At 43.6% G+C, this 25,141-nt stretch overlaps 1 protein-coding gene and 1 pseudogene across 2 annotated transcripts; both read right to left on the minus strand.

Annotated features, from left to right (window-relative positions):
• Positions 1 to 3,545: 3,545 nt before the first annotated feature.
• On the minus strand, positions 3,546 to 17,967 carry CDA (cytidine deaminase). 2 transcript variants are annotated; one of them, XM_061601861.1, is made up of 5 exons: positions 17,854 to 17,967; positions 11,033 to 11,647; positions 8,829 to 8,940; positions 6,358 to 6,415; positions 3,546 to 5,412 (listed from the first exon to the last, which is right to left on the minus strand). In XM_061601861.1, exons 2-5 carry the CDS (start codon positions 11,172 to 11,174, stop codon positions 5,299 to 5,301), a joined length of 426 nt encoding a protein of 141 aa, XP_061457845.1. In that variant the 5' UTR covers positions 11,175 to 11,647; positions 17,854 to 17,967; the 3' UTR covers positions 3,546 to 5,298. The 2 variants fall into 2 exon arrangements, with proteins under 2 accessions (XP_061457845.1, XP_061457846.1); XM_061601862.1 differs by lacking the exon at positions 17,854 to 17,967 and adding an exon at positions 13,845 to 13,932.
• On the minus strand, positions 7,826 to 7,944 carry LOC133373015 (5S ribosomal RNA; annotated as a pseudogene).
• Positions 17,968 to 25,141: the final 7,174 nt, after the last annotated feature.

A 25,141-nucleotide genomic window follows, 5' to 3' on the forward strand; every position in this document is an offset into this window, starting at 1 on the left:
GGAGCGGGCAGGACAACGCCCCATTTTTGCTGCCCGGTTGTTCGTAGGCGGTGGCAGAGGAAAGGGCGAGGGTGCCGCAGAGCGGGTTCAGAGTGCAACCGCTGTTACATAGTGGCATATTCTGGTTATTTATTTATTTAAGCTTACTGACTGTTCCGGTCTTCATCTGCCCGTTGTTATGTAATTTAATGGGTGGTGTTGTAAGTTGTATATTGCTGCCTCCTCCCTGTGCCAGGGCATTCCTAGGCTGCGGGTGGAGGAAAGACAGAGTCCTGTTGAGCTTGTGCAGAGTGAATATAATGAGAGAGAGAGAATTTGAGTATTTTATTTTTTAAAAAAATCTTGTTTGGTCTTAATCTGCCCATTGCTATGTGGTTTAATGTATTTAATTTTTATTTTATTTTATTTCACATTTACAGCTCAGGCTTTGGCTGGGAGAACTAAACCATGAGCTGGAGTTTGGATGAGCCACTAAGCCAAACTTTGGCTTAGCTCAGCACGGCAGCAAAAAGGCCAAGGGAGCGAAGCAAAAGAGCTGAAAGGTCCTGACGGACTCTGCATGCTCACTTGTTCAGACTAGGCCATGGTTTGACGTAGTCAAACAAGTCAGTGGCTAGCCATATCTATCCAGGACACCCACAAGCAGCATAGAAAGGCTTAACAAGGGGACCAAGCAGATGTCTCACGGCACAGCGAAAGAAAAATGCAGAACAAGACCGCTCCAACTTACATCAATGCATGGGGGGGGATGTTTACATTTGGGAGAGAGTTGTCCCTTAGCATGACCCATTTCTGCCAGACTTACAGGAATTTGTGACGTAAGGGCTGTGCTGCCACTCGGATGAATTTCTGCGGCTTGGAATTATGTTGCTCTCCTCTGTTGCATAACTGGAGGAAAACACACTAATCTGTGTTCCGTTTTGACTGGAGCAGAGCGATGGAATTAATGCTGGCAAGGTGCTTTTGTTCTGTGGTGACTTTTATAGCAGCATGTAGCTAGCAGTCTTTAACTAGAGGAAAGTTAAGCTCATCGTGTTGTCCTTGATAGAAGTTCGTGGAGTCAAAAAAAAAGCACAGTTGTAAAAAAACCCACCTTTGCTCTTAGGACAGATAGCTCCTTTTTTTCCATGTGTGAGAAATAAAAGAGAGCAAAATAAAACAAGAGTTACAAAAAGCAGAACCAAATAAAAAGATGGTGGGAACTCAGGAACAAACAACACTACTGGAACGGGTAGAGATGAAAGGATTCCTTTAATTCTCCTGGTCCTGTGGCTTTGTGCACACTGTGGCATTCCATGCCTTCTGAATTCTAGTTTAGGGAATTAATTCCTAGAATTAATTCTGGAATTGAAACATGTACATTTTGCTGCAGCGTAGTTTCTTCCGTTCTTCTGCATCGCCGCTGTCACCACTTCTCCTCCACATCTGTGATACCCACCAGGGCAACCTTTGCCAACCTGATACCCTCTGGATGATTTGCACTCTGACTCCCATCAGCCCCATGATGATTTCACATTCATGCAACAATGGCTCTTTACAGTGCATACCTGAACAAAATAAAGTTCGGGGTTCTTCAAGTTTTGCCCTTTTAATATTGCAACAAAAATATATAAGTGACTACAAGTCATAAGTAACAGGAATAATAAAAAATATCAGGAGTCAGCTATTGCAGAGGGCACCAGGTTGGGAAAGACTGGACTCGCTGGTGGGAAAAGCATTGTCAATGGCTGCTAACACTTATGGCTATGGTCTCCTTCCACTGTATGCTCTGAATACCAATTGCTGGGAGTCACAAATGGGGAGGGTACTCTTCCACTCATGCCCTGTTTGTGGGCTCCTCATAAAGGGTTATCTAGTTGGCCACTGTGAGAACAGAATGCTGGATTAGAGGAGCCATTGGCTTGATCCAGCAGGGGTCTTTTTATGTTCTTGCCACAATTCTTTTTGTGTAGTGTTTTACTGGTCCAAACATGTCTCTATCCTTGTACGTAAGTAAAACACAAAATTAACTTGATTAAACCATATATCCAAATCAGATTTGTTTTGGTTTTTTTCTCATTTTTAATCAGCCCATACAAGCTCAGAAAAGGAATCCTGATTTATTCATGCATAGCAAGATTGATTTTTGCATGTGTTAGCGATGACGCATAGGTAGTGTGTGTCAGGGAGGAAGACATGAGTGAACTGAAAGCAGCTGTGACATACTGTGTGCACAATCTTAAAACCAAAAATTATTAAACAATGGAGAATTCCTAATGAATTGGTTCCACTTGTGCAACCAAGATACTTTAATTTGGAACTCCAGGATCTGGGGAGAGATTCAGATGAGAAGAATTTTGGCAGAATCCCTTATGGAAAGCTCATATTAATTCAACCTCCTGCCAGCCCTCTACATAAAGATAACCTGTGCAGTCCAGGCCAGTGTTTCTAAATCCAAGCCTAATGCAGCCCACCACCCATGCATCATGTCTGCAAGGTGCTTGGCAGCCCCTGATTTCCAGCCTCAAGCAAATTGCAAAGACCTGGGGGATTATCAGAACCACGGCAGGGCATCATACATGGTTCCTGGGTTGAATAGCAGGTTGTGGAGGCCTGCCTTAATTGGAGACTAAATTGCTCCAGATAGTGCAAGCAACCCCAAACAGGATCATCCAGGGGTTTCAGGAGATGTGTGGGCCACCAAAAATACTTGCAGTAGCTGTTGTGTCACCAAGATGGGACTGAGGGAGAGAAGGAGGAATCCATCTTCTGCCATTCTTTAGCCACGTATTGTGTGAGTTTCCCTGATCTAGGATGTGATATCCTCCCTCCTTGCAATGCAGTCCCCTCCCCCCGGTGAATGCTGGCTATTACAAATCAGAGTGGATTGTCCATCTGAACTGCCATGGATATGGAAAGGAGGGAGGGCAACTCCATCCAGCCCTCTCCTCTGAGGGTTCCAATTGCCATCAGGTCAGTTGTCTGAGGAAAGGACTGTGTGTTGAGAATGCCCCTGCCCTCCTGGCCTAGACATGTCAGCACTAGGGGTGGAAAGACCTGTTCGTTTCGGTTCTGTTTCTCAATTTTTCCAGTGTTAAATTAAGTCATCTACATTTCTACAGCTATCTGCGTTTTAAAAAAAAACTCATGAAAATTCTCCACCATTTTAGTGCGAATTTGTCCAAATAAACACCTTTTTGTAGGCAGTTTTGGCAAAGGCTGACATGTTTTTGCAAACCATTTCTCATCATATCTTTGAATATTAGGCAGGTGCCATCTCTGCTATTTTCCCAGCGCCTTTTGAAGACTTGCCTCTTCCAATAAGCCTTTTAGGTTGAGACCTATCCCAGTCTGCGTCTGTGTTAGAATTGCTTAATATGTTTTTTTAATAATGTTTTTAACCCTTTTTAAAGGTTGTTTTTTAAATTGTTTTTAATGTTGTTTTGTATTAATGTGTTTTAATTTTTTTAAAAAAATTGGTGCTTTGTTTGCTGCCCTGGGCTCCTGCTGGGAGGAAGGGCAGGATACAAATTAAATAAATAAATAATTTCATGCCTTTTTGCAGGTTATTTTCTTTCACTCATACATTTATTTTTATCCACACTGTCCCCTAATATGAACAGTTTTGTAAATGTTTCGTTGGTGAACTACATCCCAAAATTCTAATAAATGCAAATTTGGAAGGATGACAGTATTTCGGTTATATTATTTTGGAAATTGCAAATTTGATAAATTCTGCTTGAAATGTGAACGGAATCAAAATTCTCACCCACCTCTAATCACCACCAGTTTTGCTCGCAGGTATGTGTGTGGGGAGGGATGTTCTCTAAAACTGCCAGAATCCGTGTAGACAGAGCTATAGAGCTTGTGTTATAAGACCTGTAGCCCTACGAACTGGGGCTTTGCGTGCTTACCCCCTCCCCTACCTCTCTTCTTTTCCTTATGTGTCATGTCTTTTAGATGGTAAGCCTGCCTTGCTCTTGATGTTTTGTAAGAAAGAGTGGAGTATAAATGTCTTAAATAAACAAAAGCTGGACAGCTCTGCAATCATCCACTATGGTTTGATATTGGTGTATATTTTGCATGGCGATTCACAAAAGTAACCTCTTTGGAAAAAAGGTTTGGCTGGAATTCTAGTCATAAATGTTGTGCGTCCTGATTAAATCCAGTCCTGGAAGTGCAGGGGTGTACCTTAGTGGTGAAGCTTTGCATGCAGAAAACCTCAGATTCAGTCACTGCCATCCAAGTCATCTGAGACCCAGGTGAGCTTCAGAGAAATATAAGCTTGATAGCCCAATGGTCTGATGCAGTATAAAGCAGCTTTCTATGTCCTATTTACATCAACCCTTTACTCAGAACCCTGAGGACTGGGATTTTTTTTTTTTAATCTTTAGGGGATGGGTCATAGCTCAGTGTCAGAACATCTGCCTTGCATGCAGAACATTCCCAGGTTCAATCCTGGCATCTCCGGCTACGGCTGGGAAAGGTTCCCTTCCTGAAACCCTGGCAAGCCACTGCCAGTCAGTGTAGACAATACTGAGCTAGGTGGACCAATTTGGTACATGGCTGCTTCCTGCATCCCAATAGACCAAGGATAGGGAACTTTTTCTGTCAAGGGCTACAGTCCCTTGGGAGTAATCTGTCGGGGGCCAGACCCAGTGGTGAGTGAGGCATTCCCTTGTCTCTCTTTCTGCCACCACCTTTTCTCTCTTGGCCCTGCCTTTCCCCTTTTTTTGCTAGGTGCGTGAAATTAGACTGAAGTCACATAAAAAGAGGGTAAGGGCCCCAACAGAGTTTCCTCACCCGGGCAATAGAGGAAGGGCTGTAGTCTGGTGGCAGACCACATGCTTTCCATGCAGAAGGCCCCAGGTTCAATCTCTGACATCTCCAGGTAGGGCTGTAAAAGACCCCTGTCTGAAACCTTGGAGAGTTGCTGCCAGTCAGGGTAGACAATACTGACCTAGATGGACGAATGGTCTGACCTGATATAAGGCACCTTTCTATCTTCCACCTGAAACATTGCATGCCAGGAATGCAAATGTTGGAATGAAGCCATCTTCTCTTTTAGGGGAGAGTTAGCAGGGGAAATAAGCAGGGCGCTGAGCAGCAAAACATTTCTGATTTCCATGTAGATTGCTATTAGTCAAAAGACTTCCCAGGTAGCTTCCAGCATGTGCAGGGCAAGCTACAGGAAACACACTTGGAACTAAATCTCTGAATCGGAAATAATTTTGAAATAAATAAAATGAAAGGAATCTCTCGTGCAGGCAGCATCAGGTCACCGAAGCCTCTGAGTTGTATCCGTTTTCTTGGCTACCTTCAAACCTCCTTCAGGTCTTCTGGTCCAAAGGAGAAAGGCAGCAAATCCTCTAAAGTCTTCTGTATGTATGTCCCATCTGCCTTGGCCAAGTAGATGTCCCAGTATTTGCCAAACTAGATAAGAGCAAGACAGAAAAAATCCCATGAGATTGTTGTCTTGCAGCACAATCTTATATACATCTACTCAAAAGTATGTCTCAACGAGTTAGAACATGAGTATAGCCCTGAAGTTGGATCAGGCCAAATGGGCCTATCTGTTTATTTATTTATTTAAAATATTTCTATCCCACCCTTCTGCACACACATATCAGCCATTGTATGCTTTCAAAATCTACCAGACCATCAAATGCAATTATGCAGGCATAAAGACCACAGCATCAGGACCTTAGGAGACAGGGGCAACATTGCTTTTGAAATATATCACTCATGAAACTTAACCACACCGGATGTCTGCCAGCTGTTAAAATGTAACCCTTTAGGAAATACCAAAAAGTGACAGTGGTGAAACGTTAACAGCCTTAGTGCTTCAGTTAAGGAGAGCACTGCTAAATCGGACCAAAGGTCTATCTAATCCAGCAGCCTGTTTTCTGCAACAGCCAACCAGATGCCTCTGGGAAGCCTGCCAACGGCATGAAGGCAATAGCTCTCATCAGCTGTTGTTCCCCAGCAACTGGTATCAAGGTAGATTGCCACTGAACATGGTGGTTCCATTCCTACTTGTTTTGGCTAACAAAAATAAAATGAATAGCCCTGCTGGATCAGACAAAAGGTCCATGTAGTTCAGTGTTGTCTTTCTAAAATTAAAGATTTTTTTTTTGTTATGTAGTACGTTTACCATTTCGGGAGCAGATATGTGCATCAGTCCAGTCACAGAAGACCAGACTTAAGGTAAACATATGTAAGACTACAACAGGATTGCTTCTTTTGCAGGGAGGACGGGAGGGCAGTGTTTGGCTACCAATGCTCACAAGGCAAGAAAGGAAAGGAAGGCACTTAAAGGTGCGGCAAACTGCACCCTCCAATTCTGGAATTTTAGAAATTCTCCTAGCAGCTCTTTACCTCTCTGAGCACTTGTCTGCAACTCCCACAGGGCGTGGCGTACAATTCTCGGCTGTTGCTGTTGGAGCAGAATAGTAAGACAGAGTTCAGGCGTCTCACTCATAACAGAGGAGGCTGTCTAAAAAATACGCTACTGCAGTGAAAAAATCAAGTTAAACAAAATCAAACACCAAACTCACAACAGGATACACTTCCCAAATCATAGGGGGCTTCCTATGTTTATTTTGGGATTGGTGATCCCAGTGCCTGCAAGGGTGTTTTTTTCCCAGCATCCATACCATCACATGCCATCAAATGCCAGCTTTAAATGATGGTGGAAATCTGGAAGGTAAAAACAAAAAAACCCAAACCTGTTGCCAAGAACCCATTTGTAATACCTCAGCAACCCATTTTGCAAATTAAGCCCCTATCTGAAAAGCAGAGTTGGGTCCTGAAGGTCATCTAGTCCACCTCTGCTTGATGCAGGAAATCCAGTGCGAGGACATCCCCAACGGGTGGCTGCTCTGCTTGGTGATCTCCAGTGAGGGAGAGCCGGTAGCACAGTGGCAAATTCAGAAGTGCAGGGTCCCTTCCTGTTACTTACAGTCATGTCCCCTCCCCGCCTTTTATGCTGCAGGGTTGGGAATGAGATCCTTGTTAATGCCTTGTCCCACAACAACAGATATCCCTAGGAGCCAAGGGGAGAGTGCTAACTACTGAGCAGAGTCTTCTCAGTGACTGACTCACCTTTCACTGTGATTGGCACCAGTCAGCAGGAAAGGAGAAGGATGCATGTTGGAAGACTCTTCTCAGTGGCTAACATACTCCCCATTCGTGCAGATTGGTTTGTAGGTTGCTGGGGACATAAAGGACCCTGCTCTCAAAAAGGTAAGGGGTCTAAGATCCCCCCCAAGACCCTGGACAACAACAGCCATGGGGAGAGCCCTCCTGCCTCTCTAGGGAACTGGCTTCATTCGCAAACTGCGCTTACCATCAAGGAATTTTTCCTAATCATAGAATAGTAGAGTTGGAAGGGGCCTATAAGGCCATCAAGTCCAACCCCCTGCTCAATGCAGGAATCCAAATCAAAGCATTCCCGACAGATGGTTGTCCAGCTGCCTCTTGAATGCCTCCAGTGTCGGAGAGCCCACTACCACTCTAGGGAATTGGTTCCATTGTCGTATGGCTCTAACAGGAAGTTTTTCCTGATGTCCAGTCGAAATCTGGCTTCCTGCAACTTGAGCCCATTATTCCGTGTCCTGCACTCTGGGACGATCGAGAAGAGATCCCGGCCCTCCTCTATGTGACAACCTTTCATGTACTAATGTTCAGCTGAATTCTACCTGTAATTTAGGGTTGTTAGGTCTTGTTGTGATAGGCCTTTAAGTCGATTATGACTTATGATGACCCTAGGAATCTTTTTTGGATATATTCATAGGGTTTTTATGCTAAGAGGTATTCAGAGGTTGTTTACCATTGCCTTCCTCTAAGCCTACAGCACCCAGTATTCCCAGGCGGTCTCCCATCCAAGTACTAACCAGGCCTGACCCTGCTTAGCTTCCGGGATCAGACGAGATCAGGCATGTTCAGGGGAGTATGGCCTCAGGCTTGTTAGATCTAGACATATATATATATATATAAAATGGTAAGGATCCCTTAAATTAGTCAGACTTCTTGTGGGAAATGTTGCAATGTTATTGTTCTCACGGTGCAGTGTTGCACTTTCTTGGCGTGCTTTCCTGCAAGGTCAGGGATTACATTTGAAGGGTGGGATGTGCAATATGGCTCTGCCCATAACCAGACATAACCAGCACAACCCAGGTCTAACCCTGCCTGTTAGGAAGAAAGTCCCAGTAAGGCAGGGGTTAGAGGATGGAGTGTTCTCCAGGCAAGGGTGCCCAGCGCCCATTAGCAGTAGCACACTGGCAAATTCAGAAGTGCAGGGTCCCTTCATGGTAGTCATAGCCACTCTGCTTGACTTGTTTTGCTGCAGAGTTGAGAATGAGCTCCTTGTTAATGCCTTCTCCCACAATAGACATTCCTAGGAGCCAATGAGCATGAAAGGGGAGAGTGCCAGCTATTGAGAAGACTCTTCCAACCAACCACATACAAGTCCGAGGTTTCTACACACCCACCTCTCCCTCCAGGCAAGCAAACGGCATGATCACAGTGCAGCGACACATTCTAGCCCAGCAAAAGCACTTGAGGAAGGTGCAGTGCAGGACAAGTGAGGGGTGTGGCCTGGGGAGAATTCTGAGAGCCAAACAGAGAGGCTTGGAAGGCGGCTTTTGGCCCCCAGGCCTGAGGTTGTCTACCCCTGGGCTATTATGACACCAGATCTCTCATCATAGGGTCTTAACAGGGGAGGGACTCACTGTATGTAGCAAACTGTCTGACTGAGTGACTGCAGTTATTTATATCCCATCTTTCTGGATATAAATCCTTCCAAGGCTGCTTGTTCATTGAGGAAATAGGATAGGAGTAATACCCACCAAATCACAGCTATAGCTCGAAATTTGGTATGCCCTTCCGACACTGCCTTCTGGATGGCCGTACGCTCAGCACACACCCCCAGCGGGTAGCATGCATTTTCAACATTGCAACCTGAAGAAAGCACAAAGCGGGTCAGATCTCTTACCTGACAAAGCCTACATATCTATAAGGGTATGGCAGTAATGCCTCCAACACGGAATGGTTGGGCTGTTGTGGCTATGGCAGAATGTTCCGTTGCTTGTGGAATTACAGAGCTTGCAGTCCAGATTTTGTGAGGAAGAAAAACATTGTCAATTTGGCTGTACATAGGGTAGGGGAGAGAACTGGGGAATGGTTCTGGGAAACTAAGGGTCCAGTTCCCTGTCTATTTTTTATATTGATTTTCCTTTTTTATTTTTTTAACTGTTTCAGTAGATCTTTGATACCTTTTTACGAAGTCCCATTTAGACAAAACTTGAAAAAAATCTGATTTATTAAATATCAGATTTGTTAGCTTTTTACTCTGAGTGCTATCAGTTCTGGTTTATATACATTCTGATTTTTATACATTCTGATATGTGACCTGGTTGGCCACTGTGAGAACAGGATGCTGGACTAGATGGGCCACTGGCCTGATCCAGCAGGCTCTTCTTACGTTCTTATGTTCTTATGATATATACCCCCTGAAGAAGAAACTTTCTGACTCAAAACACATCATCAGTATATTGTATTAAAATGTATGTGTGGTGTTTGTTTCCTATCTCAAACCTTGCTGTTCTCAAGAGTTTTAGGACGGGTAGCCAACATAAGTGCTCTTCAGACGTTGCTGGATTACAACTCCCATAATCCTTGGCCATTAGCCATGCTTGCTAGGGCTAATGAGAGCTGGAGTCTGACAACATCTGGAGGGTGCCACATTGGCCACCTCTGCTTTAGGCAAAGCCTCAGCACTTCTGTCTGTAATATGGGACAATATTGTTGTAGGATTACTGAAATAAGGTGTGTTTTTCAAGGTTGCCATGCGCCCTACTTTACAGTCCTTCATTTGAAGACACTTTTCAGCTGCCATGTTAAAAGAGGACAAGCAAGGCACAGGGTTGCATAAAATTGGCAGATGCTCATTATATGGATAGACGGAAATGCAGAAATAACAGCTATGATTTAAACTGGAATGTAGTACATCTCGGCATAACAGGGAAACTGACCAGGTGACCTGCATGCCGGTTCTGTCCTGCTGGGCTGGTGGTAACTGTTGACAGGCAGCTTTAAGAGCTTTCCTGATGCTCCCTGTTCTTAGGGTCCTTGATCTTGAACCAGACAGCCCTTTAGCTAGACTCTAGAGACTTACTGCAAATAGAGGACTGTCCTCTGCCAGCCATTCATATAGAGGCCTGTACTCTGTAAAGTGGGGAAGGCTGCAGCTCAGTGGCAGAGCACCTGCTTTGCATGCAGAAGGTTCCAAGTTCAATCCCAGCATTCCCAGTTAGGGCTGGGAAAGCTTCCCTGCCCGGAACCCTGGAGAGCTGCTGTCAGTCAGTGTAGAATATGTTCTCCAACCTTGGGTCCTCAGATGTTGTCGGACTACAACTCCCATCATCCCCAGCCAGTTTAGCCAATGGAGAAGCATGATAGGAGTTGTAGTCCAACATCACGCCCAAACAGCATGGTCAATGGTTAGGGATGATGGGAGTTGTACTCAGTAGTACAGTGGCAAATTCAGAAGTGCAGGGTCCCTTCAGGTTAGTCATAGCCAAGCCTCTGCAAGGTGGAGAATGAGCTCCTTGTTAATGCCTTCTCCCACAACAGACATCCCTAGGAGCCAATAAGCATGAAAGGGAGAGTGTCAGCTATTGAGAAGACTCTTCTCAGTGGCTGACTTGTTTCCTTTTACTCTGATTGGCTCCAATCAGCAGGAAAGGTCAAGGAAGCATGTTAGAAGATTCTTCTAAGTGGCTAACACACTCCCCTTTCATGCTGATTGGCTCACCGGATGCTGGAGACATAGGAACCCTGCTCCCAAAAAAGTAAAGGGTCTAAGACACCCCCCCAGACCCTGGATGACTACACCCCTGGTGGTAATCCATCAACATCTGGGGACCCAAGGTTGAAGAACCCTGGTGTAGACAATATTGAGCAGAGGGACTAATGGTCTGCCTCGATATAAGGAAGTTTCCTCTGTTCCTAGGTCACATGGCCAACCTATGGAGGTTCTTCCATCACTTACCAGAGAAGATCTTCCCATCTGAGGTCAGGAGGGCAGCCCCCACAGGGTAGTTGCTGTAGGGGCAGTAGGCAAACTCCTTTGCATCTCTGCACGCGGCCAGAAGGAGCTTAACTTGCTCAGGTCCTACCGCAGAGCTGGCCATTATGGGCTGATGTGCCCTTGTAACGCTGGGGCAGTATCTCTAAGGGACTCCCTCCGCAAAGCCACACACCCAGGGAGAGACACCAGCCTTGATCTTCCTTTCATTCACATCAGAAGAGGACCCCTCTGTAGCTTATATTGGGCCTTTCTCTTCCGGAGGCCATGCATCAACACGCACCTCTCTTGCCAAAGGCGCCTGGCCAGGCTCTCTGGCAATGCAAAATAACTTTCTCTGAGTGCAGTACTTTGATCTCTGATCTTGACCTGGCTCTACTGGCTGGCTGTGGGCAGCGGCAGCAGCGGGGAGGCCTTGCCTGCCCTCTCTCTCTGCAACTGTTTCCCCCTGTAATTAAATTTGCCAACTTTTTGCTGTTTCCAATAGCCAACGGGGTGAGTCAGATCAGTGTCCCTGGTTGCTCTCCTGCACAGCTCCTTGTCCTTCTCTGGTCTGGCTCTGCGATGATTTCAGGTTCCCTGCAACGGAATAGAATCATAGTGAGATGTAACAATCACTGGGGGAGGGACAGCTGCCTGTCAGATCTGACTCGGAGGCCGTGTTGCGCTTCAGCTGCCTCTGTGAATCAAGCGATCCTGTGGGTATTTTGACGGTTTAGCTGTCATGGCCTTGATTCAGAGAGGTAGCGTGACCTGTGGGCTGCCACATCTCCCGTTTGGCCTCTGTGGATAGTTACCCAAAGGGAACTGGCAGATTTGTTGTCTGACTCTGGGAAGTTGTGATTAGATCTTTTTGAATACAGGTCATGGTGCCAAGCAACAGAAAACCATGGCAGCAGAAGAGAGGGGCGTGGAATGCAGAGCTGGTAGGCGAGGAGAAGAAATCACCAGGGAAGAAAGGCGGGGGGGGAGAGAAATGCATGTACACGACATGGGAATAATGGGGAGCTGCCTTGTATGAGGCAAAACACTGGCCTGTCTACACCAGTTGGCAACAGCTCTTCAGGTTTCAAGCAAGGAGTATTTCCCAGCTGTGTCTGGATATTCTGGGGATTGAACCCGATACTTTCTACATGCGAAGCAGATGCTCTGCTGTTGGACTACAACCTGGGAGACCAGGGTTCGAATCCCCACACAGCCATGAAGCTCACTGGGTGACCTTGGGCCAGTCACTGCCTCTTAGCCTCATGAAAACCCTCTTCATAAGGTCACCATGAGTCGGAATCGACTTGAAGGAAGTACATGGGTGGGGGAGGAATTTAATTCACTTCACATTAAAGGCAAACCTCCCGAATTTGCACTTCCTGAAACAATGCGACATCTGAAATGCAGCTGTCCTTTAAAATCCGCGCATCACTGAACTGTGCAATGCTGTTCTCCACCTACTGTAGCAACGTGTACAAAAAGGCATATACTTGGGTGATGTTAAAAATGCATATTTTGATGGAAACAACACACAATATTGGGAGAAATGTGTACTAAAATGCTGGTTAATTTTCATGACTTAAACACACACAAACTGATGTGGCAGTGTTGAGCACTGAACTTAAAATTGGAAAAAATGAGAAACTGAGACAGAAAGAGTTGCCCTTCCTACCACTGAGCTATTTGTTGTTGTTATGTGCCTTCAAGTTGATTTTGACTTATGGCCACCCAATGAATCAGTGACCTCTTCGACTGTCCGAGAGAGAGGAGACTCCTTTGTCTCTGCTTTCTCCCTCCTGAGCCATGAGGGCAACTCCCAAACCTGGGCATTGCAGCTCCAAAATAGGTAATTAGTTAGAACTAGGTATGCCTTTCTATCCACTATGTATTTCTATAAATAAAGTAGCTTTTCTTATTTTACCAAGTCTTACGTCTCAGTGATCTAAGTGCAGGGTAAAAGCCTGCCACTTAGGTAAATACACACACTAGCACACACGCATCTCGGACCGTTGACAATCTCTGCTAATATCTGTACAAATTTACATAACACTCCTCAACTCAGCAGCAAAAGAAGGGAGAGGGGACGAACATGAAGGGATCCTGCACTTCTGAAGTTGCCACTACACTACTGGTGGCAGGTCACGTATCTCCTGCCCCTTCCCCCCCCCCGGTTTTATTTTTAAAAAAACATACTTTGAGTATACCCCAACCACAGACACCCACCACTGTATTTTTTCCTCAAGGCATCTAAATTAACATATGCAAAGTTGTGCTATGGGCTTGGGCCCTCCAAGTCCTTTAAATACGAAGCCACACCCCTGATCTCGAGTCCTGAAGTGAGCAGTCTGCAGTTTCCTGGATTCCCCACCACCACCTTTTTTGAAGATTGGGGACAACATTTTCCCTGCTCTACATATAGAATAGTAGAGTTGGAAGGGTCCTATAAGGCCATCAAGTCCAACCCCCTGAAGCTGCCGTATATTTAGCCTTTTGACGAAGATCAAACAAAGATCAGCCTAAACAAATATACAGAGTCAACCTCAGTGTTGCCTACACTGGCTGGTAGCAGTTCTCCAGGATTTCAGGCAGGGGACACTCCCAGCCCTATCTCGATATGCCGGGAATTGAACCTGGGGCTTTATGCATGAAGAGCAGCTGCCCTGCCTCTGAGCTACGGCCCTTCCTCAGCCCTGTCACACTTCATCTCTTCTCTAGGATTTCTCAGAGGTGCTACGCAGAGATTCTGAAGGTATCTCAAAAAGCTCCTTTATGGTCCTAGGATGCAACTCACCTGGCCCTGAAGACTTGAAGTCATTTGAGTTAGCCAGGTGTTTCCTGGCCAACTCTTCATCAGTCTTGAACTGCAATCCTCCTCACTGGCAATGCTACTTATATGAGGTTACACACAGTTCCCCTTTTGGGAGGAGAGCAAAGGGAAATGAGTTGATTTTAAGTTCCACTTTCTCTTTTTCACCCATTCACATTTCACCATCCTTCCTGTGCAGGGACCTTACCATTTACTTCCTTTTCTTGCCTTTACAAGTGTGGCCTACTTGTCCAGAGTGACTCACCCTTCCTTCTCTAGTACCACTGAATTCAGTGGGGCTTACTTCCAAGTGAAATAATAGATCCTATTATTTCATAATAATAAATAATTGCCCAATAGTTGGTTCTGTAAGTACTGTGACGAACTCTATAAATCTCAAAACCCACAAAGGGAGAACATCGTATGTTTTTTAGGAAATCTGCTATTGCCTACATTAATTCAAGAGGATAAGCAAACATTTATTATCTCTGGAAGAGATCACATTACATTCAAACGGCCAAGAGGAACAAGGCTCTAGGGATGGATAGGTTAGGAGCTGAATTTTATCATGTGCTTAAAGAAAAATGAGTTCCTATGATGACAGTTCTATTTGATGAATGTTTAAGTGGAGGCAAGATCCTGCAGAGTTGGAATGAGACTTATAATAATAATAATAATAATAATAATAATAACAACAACAACAATAACAATAACAAACAATAATAATATAAGCACTATACTACATGCTATTATTAAACAAGGGAAAGAATCCAGTTAATGTCGAGTCATATAGACCAATGTAACTTCTGAATTCTGACTATAAGATCTTAGTAGGTAACTTAGCAAAAAGATTGAATAATGTCTTGGGGAACCACATCACATCAGACCAAACAGGTTTCATTAAAGGGCATCAGTTCAATACAAACACAAGGAAAGCAATACACATAAATAAGACACAGATAAATAAGAGTACCACCATATTATTGTTTCTTGATGCTACAAAAGCATTTGATAAGGTAGAATTTGATAAGGCAGAACGTACCTCTTTGAAGTAATGACGGTATGTAATATATTCCCCCTCAATTTATTAAACAGACTAAATCAATTGACTCTGAGCCCGCTGCAAAAATACTGATGAACATTCAATTAATAAAACAACTGATTAATTTTCTATGCCATCTTTCCACAACAAGCTATGCCAACAAACCTTCAAAATAACAAAATGCAAAGCGCTGGGATACAGAAGTCAGTTTACAAAAAGGAACAATATAGTAAGCCTAAAACCAACAATTTAGAATAAATCATGTTACAAAAGAGACAGTCCAGCCTTAAATACAAAGCAAGAAAATGAATATCCCATAGAGCTCCAGGTACAGATCTTATTGCACTCCAAGGAATGTCAGCAGAGCCTGGCTTAAATACAGTTCAGAAGGGAGAGGTCTGTTGGAAGCGGGGCAAGAGCAACTCTGGTTTGGGTTCTTTTCTTTGTATTCCAGAAAGAAGATAGAGTTAGGGTCCTCCAGCTGGCTAGGCTTGCCTACTTTTACCTCTGCTGTTCTCTATCACTTCCTTCTGTTGTAAACTGATATGCTCAGGGAAGCTGACCTGCCCCTTCTTTGTCTTCTTCGACTGTCCGAGGAGAGAGGAGACATCATTGTTTTTGCTCTATCTCCTGAGCCATGAGGGCAACACCCAAGTCTGGGCACTGCGCCTCCAACTTAGTTAGAACTAGGTATGCCTTTCCTATCTACTGTTTATTTCTATAAATAAAGTAGCTTTTCTTATTTTACTAAGTCTTAAGTCTCAGTGATCTAAATGCATGGTAAAAGCCTGCCACTTAGGTAAATCACTCTGCATAAATATTTCCACAACAAAGGGTTAATGCTCCTAGTAAGCTAAACTGAATTGTAAGTTGTGCTTGAAAGCTAAATAGGCTAAGTACTATGTGTGATTTACAAAAGACATCAAAAGGAAACTTTACGTTAAAGAAAGAAAAGGAGAACAAAAGATAGGAAACCATGGCTGAAGAATCAACACTTAAGACAAGCATCCCAAGGCTGGAGAAAGACAGTCATGTGATTCGAATGATGGCACTTTGGGAAGGGGAGGATCTGCATGGAGTCCTGACCATGAACCCTCAGCAGTGGATGAAGCAGCCACTGCCTCCTGGAAGCATAAGCATGCCAAAATGAAGTCTCTTTTTATTTCTGCTTTATTAGATGAGGCACTAAATGTTTGCATGGGCTGTAGAAATGCTCAAGAAATATGGGAAAAGCTTGAAAAAGTGTATCAGAGAAAATCTAAAAATCATGTGATGTTTCTCTATAAGTTGCTGTACATGCTGAAACAATCTGACAGAGAAGATCTCAGTCCACATGGGAGAGATTTACAAGTCGAGAATTAGTAGGCTGTGGAAGATCTTTAGATGAAGATTTACAAAAAGTCATACTCTTGGCCTCTCTAAATGAATGCCATTCTGTCACAGCCTGCATACTTCAACAGACAGATCAGAATTTGGATCAGATTATGGCATATCTGAAAGATAAAGAGAGACAGGAACAAGCTGTGTCTGAAAAAGCAAACATTACTGTGGGCAGAAACAGCAACCAAAGGCAGGATAGAGAGATATGTCCCAAAGACAAAGCAGGGCACAGATAAACAAAGAAGAATTGCTTCAAATGCAAATCTCTTAATCACCTTCAAAGAGATTGTCTTAGAAGGGACAGAGGAGAAAGAGTTGCTTTTAAACACAAGCAAGCTGAAAGAAAATCAAATAGTCAAACTAAAGTGAAGCATTCCAGTTTCCATGAATCTGCTGGAAGGAATGATTATTATAAAACCAGATTTTAATTGACATTGGGATGACAGCACATTTAATAAATAATAAAATTTGTTTAAGAACTTTAGACCCCATACACAGAATGTATCAGGGGATGCTTTCTTTCACAAGGATTAGGCACTGTGGAGCTACTTTGCAAAACACCAGAGGGCACCAGAAAGCTTGCTGAAAAATTGCCTATTTGTTCTAGCATTTAAAGATAATTTAGTAAGTGCCACTAAAATAATGGAGCTTGGAGGTCAACTTTATTTAAGTGACAAAATTTGCCAAGTTTTAGATGAAGAAGTATGTTGTACTGCAAAATTGAAAAATGGACTTTTGCATCTGGAATATTTTGAAACTATGCATGCAAATAAAGAAACCTGTGATTTTGGATGTTTACATGTTTGGCATCGAAGAATGGGACATGCCACCTCAGCCAGAATCAATGCTCTAGAGAAAGAAAATTTGGCTAGAGGCATTAAAATTGGACAATGTAAATATACGCAAAAATGTGAATGTTGTATAAAGACAAAAAGTGTGAAACCAAAATTTCCTAAGAAAAGTGAAGGAAAACTACAAAACCTCTAGAGCTAATTCACACAGACCTTTGTGGATCCATTAGAATGCCATCACAGTGTGGAAATTTATAAATGCTTACTTTCATCAGCAAAGCTTGGAAAAGTTACTTTTTTGAACTACAACTCCCATCAGCCCCAGCCAGCATGACCACTGGATTGGGCTGATGGGAGCTGTAGTTCAAAAAAAGTAACTTTTCCAAACTCTGTTGATAGGTATACTACAATGTACCTTTACTGGTGCTGTTCTCTACCTAAATTCTTTCCATTGTAAACTGATATGCTCAGGGAAGCTGACCTGCCCCTCCTTCCTTCTTTGACTGCCTAAGGAGAGAGGAGACATCTTTGTCTTTGCTCTCTCTCCTGAGCCCTGAGGGCCATACCCATGTCTGGGCATTGCGGCTCCGACTTAGTTAGTTAGAACTAGGTATGCCTTTCCTATCTATAAAGTAGCTTTTCTTATTTGACTAAGTCTTAAGTCTCAGTAATCTAAATGCAGGGTAAAAGCCTGCTTTTTAGCTAAATACACATGGTGGCACACACAGCTCCGACCGCTGGATCACTCTGCTTAAATATTTCCACAACAAGTTCCTCTCACCAGACTAGATGGCTCCTTTTTTTCTCCACCCGAGAAGATTGATGGCAGCGAACAGGGAAATGCTGGGGAGGGCAACAATGGCGAGTCCTCTTCCCCACCCTCCTGGCAGTGCTCACTCCTAACACAGGTTTTATTGCACTAAAATTGAGTTAAAAAAAAGGTATGAGTCAAACTTGTCCACGTCATCATTGTTGTTTGCTTTGGCAATTGAGCCTTTTGCTACCGCAGTAAGGGAAGACTAACAGATAAAGGAGTCAAAATACAGATCAGTCAAATCAGGATGTCTTTATGTGGAGATGACACAATGATGTCCTTGGAAAATCCAGAAAGTATCCCTAAAAGTGGTGTTTCAGATTACAGGCAAGTATCAACCTGTCATTGGATAGAAAATTAACTTTTCAGTTTGAATCTAACAAACCAGCAAATTGGTTGATAATATCCAACAGTTTGGGGAAATCAGTTATGAACCTATGGTTCAAGAAATAAAATCAGATTTGTGAAAATGGGGAAAACTGAATCTATGGACAGGATAAAACTCAATTAAGATGACAATCCTACCAAGGTCCTTGTTTCTGTTATTAGTGGATTCAAGAGAATGGAAAAGCTGCCAGAATGTTTGAACAATTATTATGAAGCTGCAGGACTCAGCTAGATATCTTTATGGTTTTCACAAACAGATTATAATTTATTTCAGTTAGAACAGCTCTTTGTTAATAGCTGTTTGTTAAGAGCTAGATAGTCTGTTGTGGGCTTCCAAGGCAGAGAGGGGTGAATAGCTAAAACAAAATCTGATCCCATATAAATTACGGAAAACCTGGAATAAGAGTAAACAAAGTTAAAGAGAGAAGGAAAGCAAAAGCAAAAGGAGATAGAAACACAGTCAGCGACCTCCAAGAGCATCTGTCATGAACCACCCTGCTCGGATCTTGTAAGTTCAGGTCTGTAGCTTCCTTTATGGAATCAATCCATCTCTTGTTTGGCCTTCCTCTTTTTCTACTCCCTTCTGTTTTTCCCAGCATTATGGTCTTTTCTAGTGAATCATGTCTTCTCATGATGTGTCCAAAGTATGATAACTTCAGTTTCATCATTTTAGCTTCTAGTGACAGTTCTGGTTTAATTTGCATTTTTCCTTGATAATGACCCTGACTTCAGTCCATAGTTCTTCTGGTTCTCTGTCAGCTAAGTTTAAAGCCTCAAACCTCTTCCTTATTTGATCTTTATATGCTTCTGGGATGTTATTTAAATTGTATTTTGGCATTATGATTGCTTTGTTGGTCTTCTTTAGCTTTACTCTGATATTCGATACGACCAGTTCATGATCTGTACCTATCATTGTCTATCAACTTACAGTATAAATACTAAAACCAAAAAGACAATGTTAGGCATTCCAGATTCGAGCGTAATGTGGTGGAGGCGTTCCATCATGTTCTTTTGCCTACAACCAGCAGGAAAGGACAGGGAAGCATGTGAGAAGACTCTTTGCAGTGGCTAACACACTCCCCTTTCATGCCGATTGGCCTGTAGGATGCTGGAGACATAGGGACCCTGCTCCGATAAAAATAAGGGGGTCTAAGATCTCCTGAGACCCTGGATGACTACACACCTGATCAGAGTGCAAGGACACATTTCCAGCCGGGCACAAAGACGCAAGGAGGTTACAAAGCAGGGGGGTGAGGGTGTGCGCTGGAGAGAGAGGGCATAGCTGGGAGGGTGTTTGACTTTGAAAGAGTCCCAAGGGCCAGCTAGAGAGACCTGGAGGGCCACATTCAGCCTGTGGGCCTGAAGTCCCCCACCCCTGGTGTGAAGAATACTATTCTAAGTGCTTATGCACCAACATTAGATGCTGATGAACCAGATGGACTGAAGTTCTGACTAGGCGGCTTCCAACATTTCTTGGACTGTCATGCTGGTGGAGGAGGATATTTTATACTTTTCCCTGCATCATTTCCCTGATTAAAATTACCACCCACCCAAGCTGCTATTTGTCCTCGTGGGGATAAATTAAAGCTATCTTACCGGTCCCTACAATTTTCTCCCCCCATGGGACAAATCGGGGTGAGACGTTTTTAATCAGCTGCTGCGGGAACCCAGTGTGAAGAAGACCCTCCAGTCCAGCACTGCAGCCTCAGTCCAGTTCAGCCCTCTCTTTCCAGTTGTCCTTGTACGTTTTGTTAACGTGGCAGCTTTTAAACAAGCATCACGTATGATTGCAGCCTAATTTTAAAAAATCACAGAAGGGACAGAAGATAACTGGAATGTGAAGGAGCCACCAGATGGCACATTTGAGTAAGCTTTAATTTAAGGGTTCTGTGTTATTGGGACCAACAGGAGATTCCAATCCTGGGGAATTAGATGCTGATTCCTCCTCCGTATGGGCACCAGGCATGTAGTCGTCCAAGGTCTCGGGGTGGTGGTGGTTTAGACCCTTTACTTTTTGCGGAGCAGGGTCCCAATGTCTCCAGCATCCTGTGAGGCAATTTCTGCTAATAAACATGTTTTTTGCATGCAGTTTTAACTAATGTACATATTTTTGTAAGTAATTTCTGCTAATACAATGCATTTTTGTGTATTATTTCCACGAATACATTCACTGTATACACCTTTCCCCCTGACTTATGCATTTTAGTATATTATTTTCACTCGTATATTCATTTTGTTTTGTAAACATTGTTTGGCTGGGGGACTGCCTTGCAAAATCCAGGGAAGGACAAGTTTTGAAGGAAGGTTCTCATATTGTTTTGGAAAGTGCCAAACTGATAAATCTGGCTTTAAATACAACTTCCCATATCTAATGATAACCTAATGCAGATTTTACAAGTTACTTAACCAAAATACCATGGAGGGCTTTGTTAAACACCTTTGTGGCAGGAAGGTTGTTAGGGCATGAGCCCTTTGTGACAGGCAGGGGTGTAGTCATCTAGGGTCTCGGGGGGTCTTAGACCCTTTCCTTTTTTGGGAGCAGGGTCCCAATGTCTCCAGCATCCTGTGAGGCAACCAGCACGAAAGGGGAGTGTGATAGCCTCTGAGAAGGGTCTTCTAACATACTTCCTGGTCCTTTCCTGCTGATTGGAGCCAATCAGAGTGAAAGGAGATGAGTCAGCCACTGAGAAGACTCTCTCCTTTGATGCTTATTGGTTGCCAGGGATGCCTGTTGTTGTGGGAGAAGGCATTAACAAGGATCTCCTCAACTCAACAGCAAAAGAAAGTAGAGAGTGTGCGGCTGTGATTAGGGATGGGTGAGAATTTCTATTCAGTTCGCATTTCCAGCAGAATTTATCAAATTCAAAATTTCTGAAGCAATATGAGAATCGAAAAACAGCTATCTTTGGAAATTCTCATTTATTAGGATTTGGGGATGCAGTTTGCCAACCAAACAACATTTACAAAAATGCATATATTAGGGGAAAGTGTTCATAAAAATGAGTGAAAATAACATGCAAAAAGGCATGAAACGATGAGAAATGGCTTGCAAAAATGTGTCCCTTTGTCAAAACTGCCTATAAAAATGTGTTTATTTGGAGAAATTCACACTAAAATGGTGGAGAATTTTCATGAGAATTTTTTAAAAAACAGATGCACAGATTGCTGTAGAAATGTAGAGATCTGAATTTAACATTGGAAAAATGAGAAGCTGAGAGAACCGAAGCAGACAGGTCTTTCCATCCCTAGCTGTGACTGACAGGAAGGGACCCTGCACTTCTGAAGTTGCCACTACACTACCAATGGGCACTTTGCAGTTTCTGATCAGCCAAGGTCAAAATGTCAGACACGAGTAGCATACCTTTGAGGCTGATTCACATGTTCAGGGTACTCTGATGTGAATGAATGAATGAATTTTATTATTACAGCCAAAGGCCAATACAAACTCATCACACAACGTTTAAAACCATTATTAAGACAAACTAAAATAGACATTCCAATGCCGGCTCTCTCATGTAGACATTTGAGTTATCAGTGTTCTACGAGTTGTGATAGCCATGGCACAGAATCTAGCAACAATATATGTGATTTGTGGGTAGAGATCTTGCAGCAAAAATTTCGTATAAAATAGAGGATCACGACCAGGAAACATCTGGACGATAGGAGTGTTACTAAAAGAATGAATGTTTTGATAAAAAGTACAATGTAAGAGCACATGCGTTATAGTCTCGACTTCTCCGATCCCACACGGGCACAGCCTAGCTGCGCGTGGGACTCCACGAAATCTGCCCTCAAGGAGAGCTGACGGCATTACGTTGAATCTCACCATAGTAAAGGCTTTCCTGTATCTAACAATGGAAAGGTTACTGAGATATTGGGCTGGTATGAAACGCGTGTAGGCAGTAATGAGTTTGAACTTATCAGGTGGTACAGTTAAATGGGTTTGCAGTTCTATATCCATTATGCGTTGGGAGATGGCTGACCATGCTTCAGCATACCCCAATTTTGAAATTATAGGAGGTGAGAAACCTAGGGATGCTACTTTCTTAATCAAAGAATTGTGCCAAGAGGATTGAAAGGTGTCAAAAAGTACTAAAGGGGCCAGGCCTACAGGTAGGAATTGAAGTTTTAACCATAGTTTTAGCTTGAGTTTCCAAATTCTTGCTTCTATGGTAGGTAGGCCGGCTTCCATTCTTAGAATGTTGTTTGAGACACAGTACTCTGATGTGGCTATTCCAGATCAAGTGTTACTGTACATTCCTGTCCGCAAGCGCTGTATGTTAAAAATATATATCTCTGCACAGAAATATAGGAAGATGAGCTTGGTAGCTCCACTGAGAATATCTGGATTAAAATTAATGGGGCAAGTAATAAGAGGAGTGTGGTGCTTGGAGTCTACTACCGACTACCCAATCAAGGAGAAGACGAGAATGTAACATAACTTTTGAAAAGCAAATTGCCAATGTTTCGAGGAGACATGATGTAGTAGTAATGGGGGACTTCAATTATCCCGATATCTGTTGGGAGACAAACTCTGCCAAACACAGCCCCTCCAAGAAATTTCTGACTTGTGTTGCAGATAATGTCCTCTTACAGAAAGTCGAGGAAGCAACCAGAGGATCAGCTATCCTGGACTTGATTCTAACCAATAGAGATGATTTGGTGGATGAAGTTGCAGTTACGGGAACTCTGGGAGAAAGTGACCACACCATACTTGAATTCTTGATTTTAACAGAAACGAAAGCTGAGAGTAGCCATACGCGCACCCTGGACTTCAGGAATTTTAATAAACTCAGAACAATTGTAGGTCCGGTTCCATGGCAAGCGACTCTAATGAGAAAAGGAGTCCAAGATGGGTGGGAGTTTCTGAAAAAAGGAAATTCTAAAAGTCCCCCAAATCTTCTAGTAAAATCTCCTAGGAAAGACTCCCTGCCTGGAACCCTGCAGAGCTGCTGACAGTCCGTGTCGATAATGCTGAGCTTGATGGAGAAACCATCTGACCTGGTACAAGGCAATTTCCTGGATGAAGTCTTCCTTGGGAGCAGGATTGTCATGGTCACCAAGCTCGTGTTTTCACCTTTAATAATATCATTGTCTCAGGCAAAGCTGTCAGAGTTACACTTTCTTTCCCAAATTTCATTGCTCACCTTCCTTGCTCATTAGCAGGAGCAAAGAGAAAGCAGAAAAGCTTCTGTTTCAGGGGCAGGGCCGTAGCTCAGTGGTAGAGCATCTGCTCTGAATGCAGAAGGTCCCCGGTTCAGTCCCCGGAATCTCCAAATAGAGCCAAGTGATACCCTCGCCTGAAACTCTGGAGAGCCACTGCCAGTCAGTGTTAACAATACTGAGCTAGATGGGCCAATTATCTGAGTCAGTGATGAATTAGCTTTGTATGTTCCCATATGGAGGGCCACTGGTTAACCATCCCCTGCAATCTGGAGGGTCATAGGTTCACCATCCTCCACGTTACAGAGGGGCAACCGGCCTCTGCTAGAAGTCGGGTGTTTAGTGTTGCTGGTTCCGTGCTGTGGAACACTCTTCCAGCAGAGATTCAGCAGGCACCCTCACTTTTGAGTTTGGGGTGTGTCTTGATGACCTTGTTGTGCCGACAGGCTTTCAGTTTTTTGATCAGCTGGTCATTTTAATCATTTTGTACGGCATTTATGGTGTTTTACATTGTATATACTGCTGTATGAATTGGAGGTATGTAAAAACTGTGATAGATAGATAGATAGATAGATAGATAGATAGATAGATAGATAGATAGATAGATAGATAGATAGATAGATAGATAGAAAATACATTTCACTCTCACTTTTTCACTTTTTCTTTTCCATTCTGTAGCTACTGAGTATCCTCAGGGGCTTTTTTTAAAAAAAACTGTTGCTCCCTTATTTTTTCTTAAATGTACTTTTTGTATGCCTTGAGGTTCACCTGGGCATGCTGATCCCTCGCCCTTATTTCTCAGTGGGTCGACAGACACCACCAGCATTCGCTGTTAGAGAAAGGGAGGAAGGTCCCGCTCAGTGCCTTACCATTCACGTGCACGCATGATTCATTGAATCCGCACCAAAGACAAGGTGGATTCATTCCCTGGTCTGGGTTTTAACTTCTAAAGACGCTAAGAAAGTCTGAAGGGTAAGTCTTGCAATCTGCAGGGACAAACTATTAACAAGGCATCCCCCAGAGGAAAAAATAAACAGGCACAGAGCTCAGAAAATAGGGACAGTCCTCAGTGGTGCCGCCACCAGGACAGGACTTTAGGGCAGAGGTCCAGGGCCTCACTCAGCAGAATGAGTCCCCCACATACACACACACAAATGCAGCAGGACTGCCTGGCCACATTTTGAAGTAGGTGAAACAATACCCTGCATTACCAGGGATGGGGGAGAAATTCAATTCAGTTCACATTCAAAGGCAAATCTAGACAAGTCTGCACTTTCCAAACCAACAGGAGAACCGAAACACAGCCATCCTTTGGGATTCGCACTTATCCAACTTTTGCGAAACGGAGAGAGCCAAAGCGGACAGATCCTTCCATTGCTACTCATTACCATCTGAAGGCAACCCTGGGGGTCCCTTCAAAGAGGTGACTCCTTCCAACAGAGCAGGGTGGGGAACCTTTTCCAGCCCCAGGGGTCGCTTTCCTTTCCAGCAACCTTCCAGGGGCCACTTGCCAGAGGCAACAGTGGCCGGAGCCCTGAATGTAATTTTTACCTTTGCACAGTAGGCCAGTGTCTACGGACACTCACACACCCCTCTGTATCTGCCATCCACGGAAGCAAGAAGCATTATTATTATTATTATTATTATTATCCGCCTTTCACCGTAAGGTTCCAGGGAAGGTTATGACAACTTAAAATGCAACGTT

Source organism: Rhineura floridana, chromosome 18 (assembly GCF_030035675.1).
Source record: "Rhineura floridana isolate rRhiFlo1 chromosome 18, rRhiFlo1.hap2, whole genome shotgun sequence".
Lineage (NCBI taxonomy): Eukaryota > Metazoa > Chordata > Lepidosauria > Squamata > Rhineuridae > Rhineura > Rhineura floridana.

Coding starts and splice junctions, on each gene's coding strand:
- CDA (XM_061601861.1), bottom strand. CDS start 11,174: ATGGCCAGCTCTGCGGTAGGACCTGAGCAAGTTAAGCTCCTTCTGGCC. Junction 8,941..11,032: donor AGATGGGAAGATCTTCTCTG/GTAAGTGATGGA, acceptor TGCTTTCTTCAG/GTTGCAATGTTGAAAATGCA. Junction 6,416..8,828: donor CGAGCTATAGCTGTGATTTG/GTGGGTATTACT, acceptor CTGCTCCAACAG/CAACAGCCGAGAATTGTACG.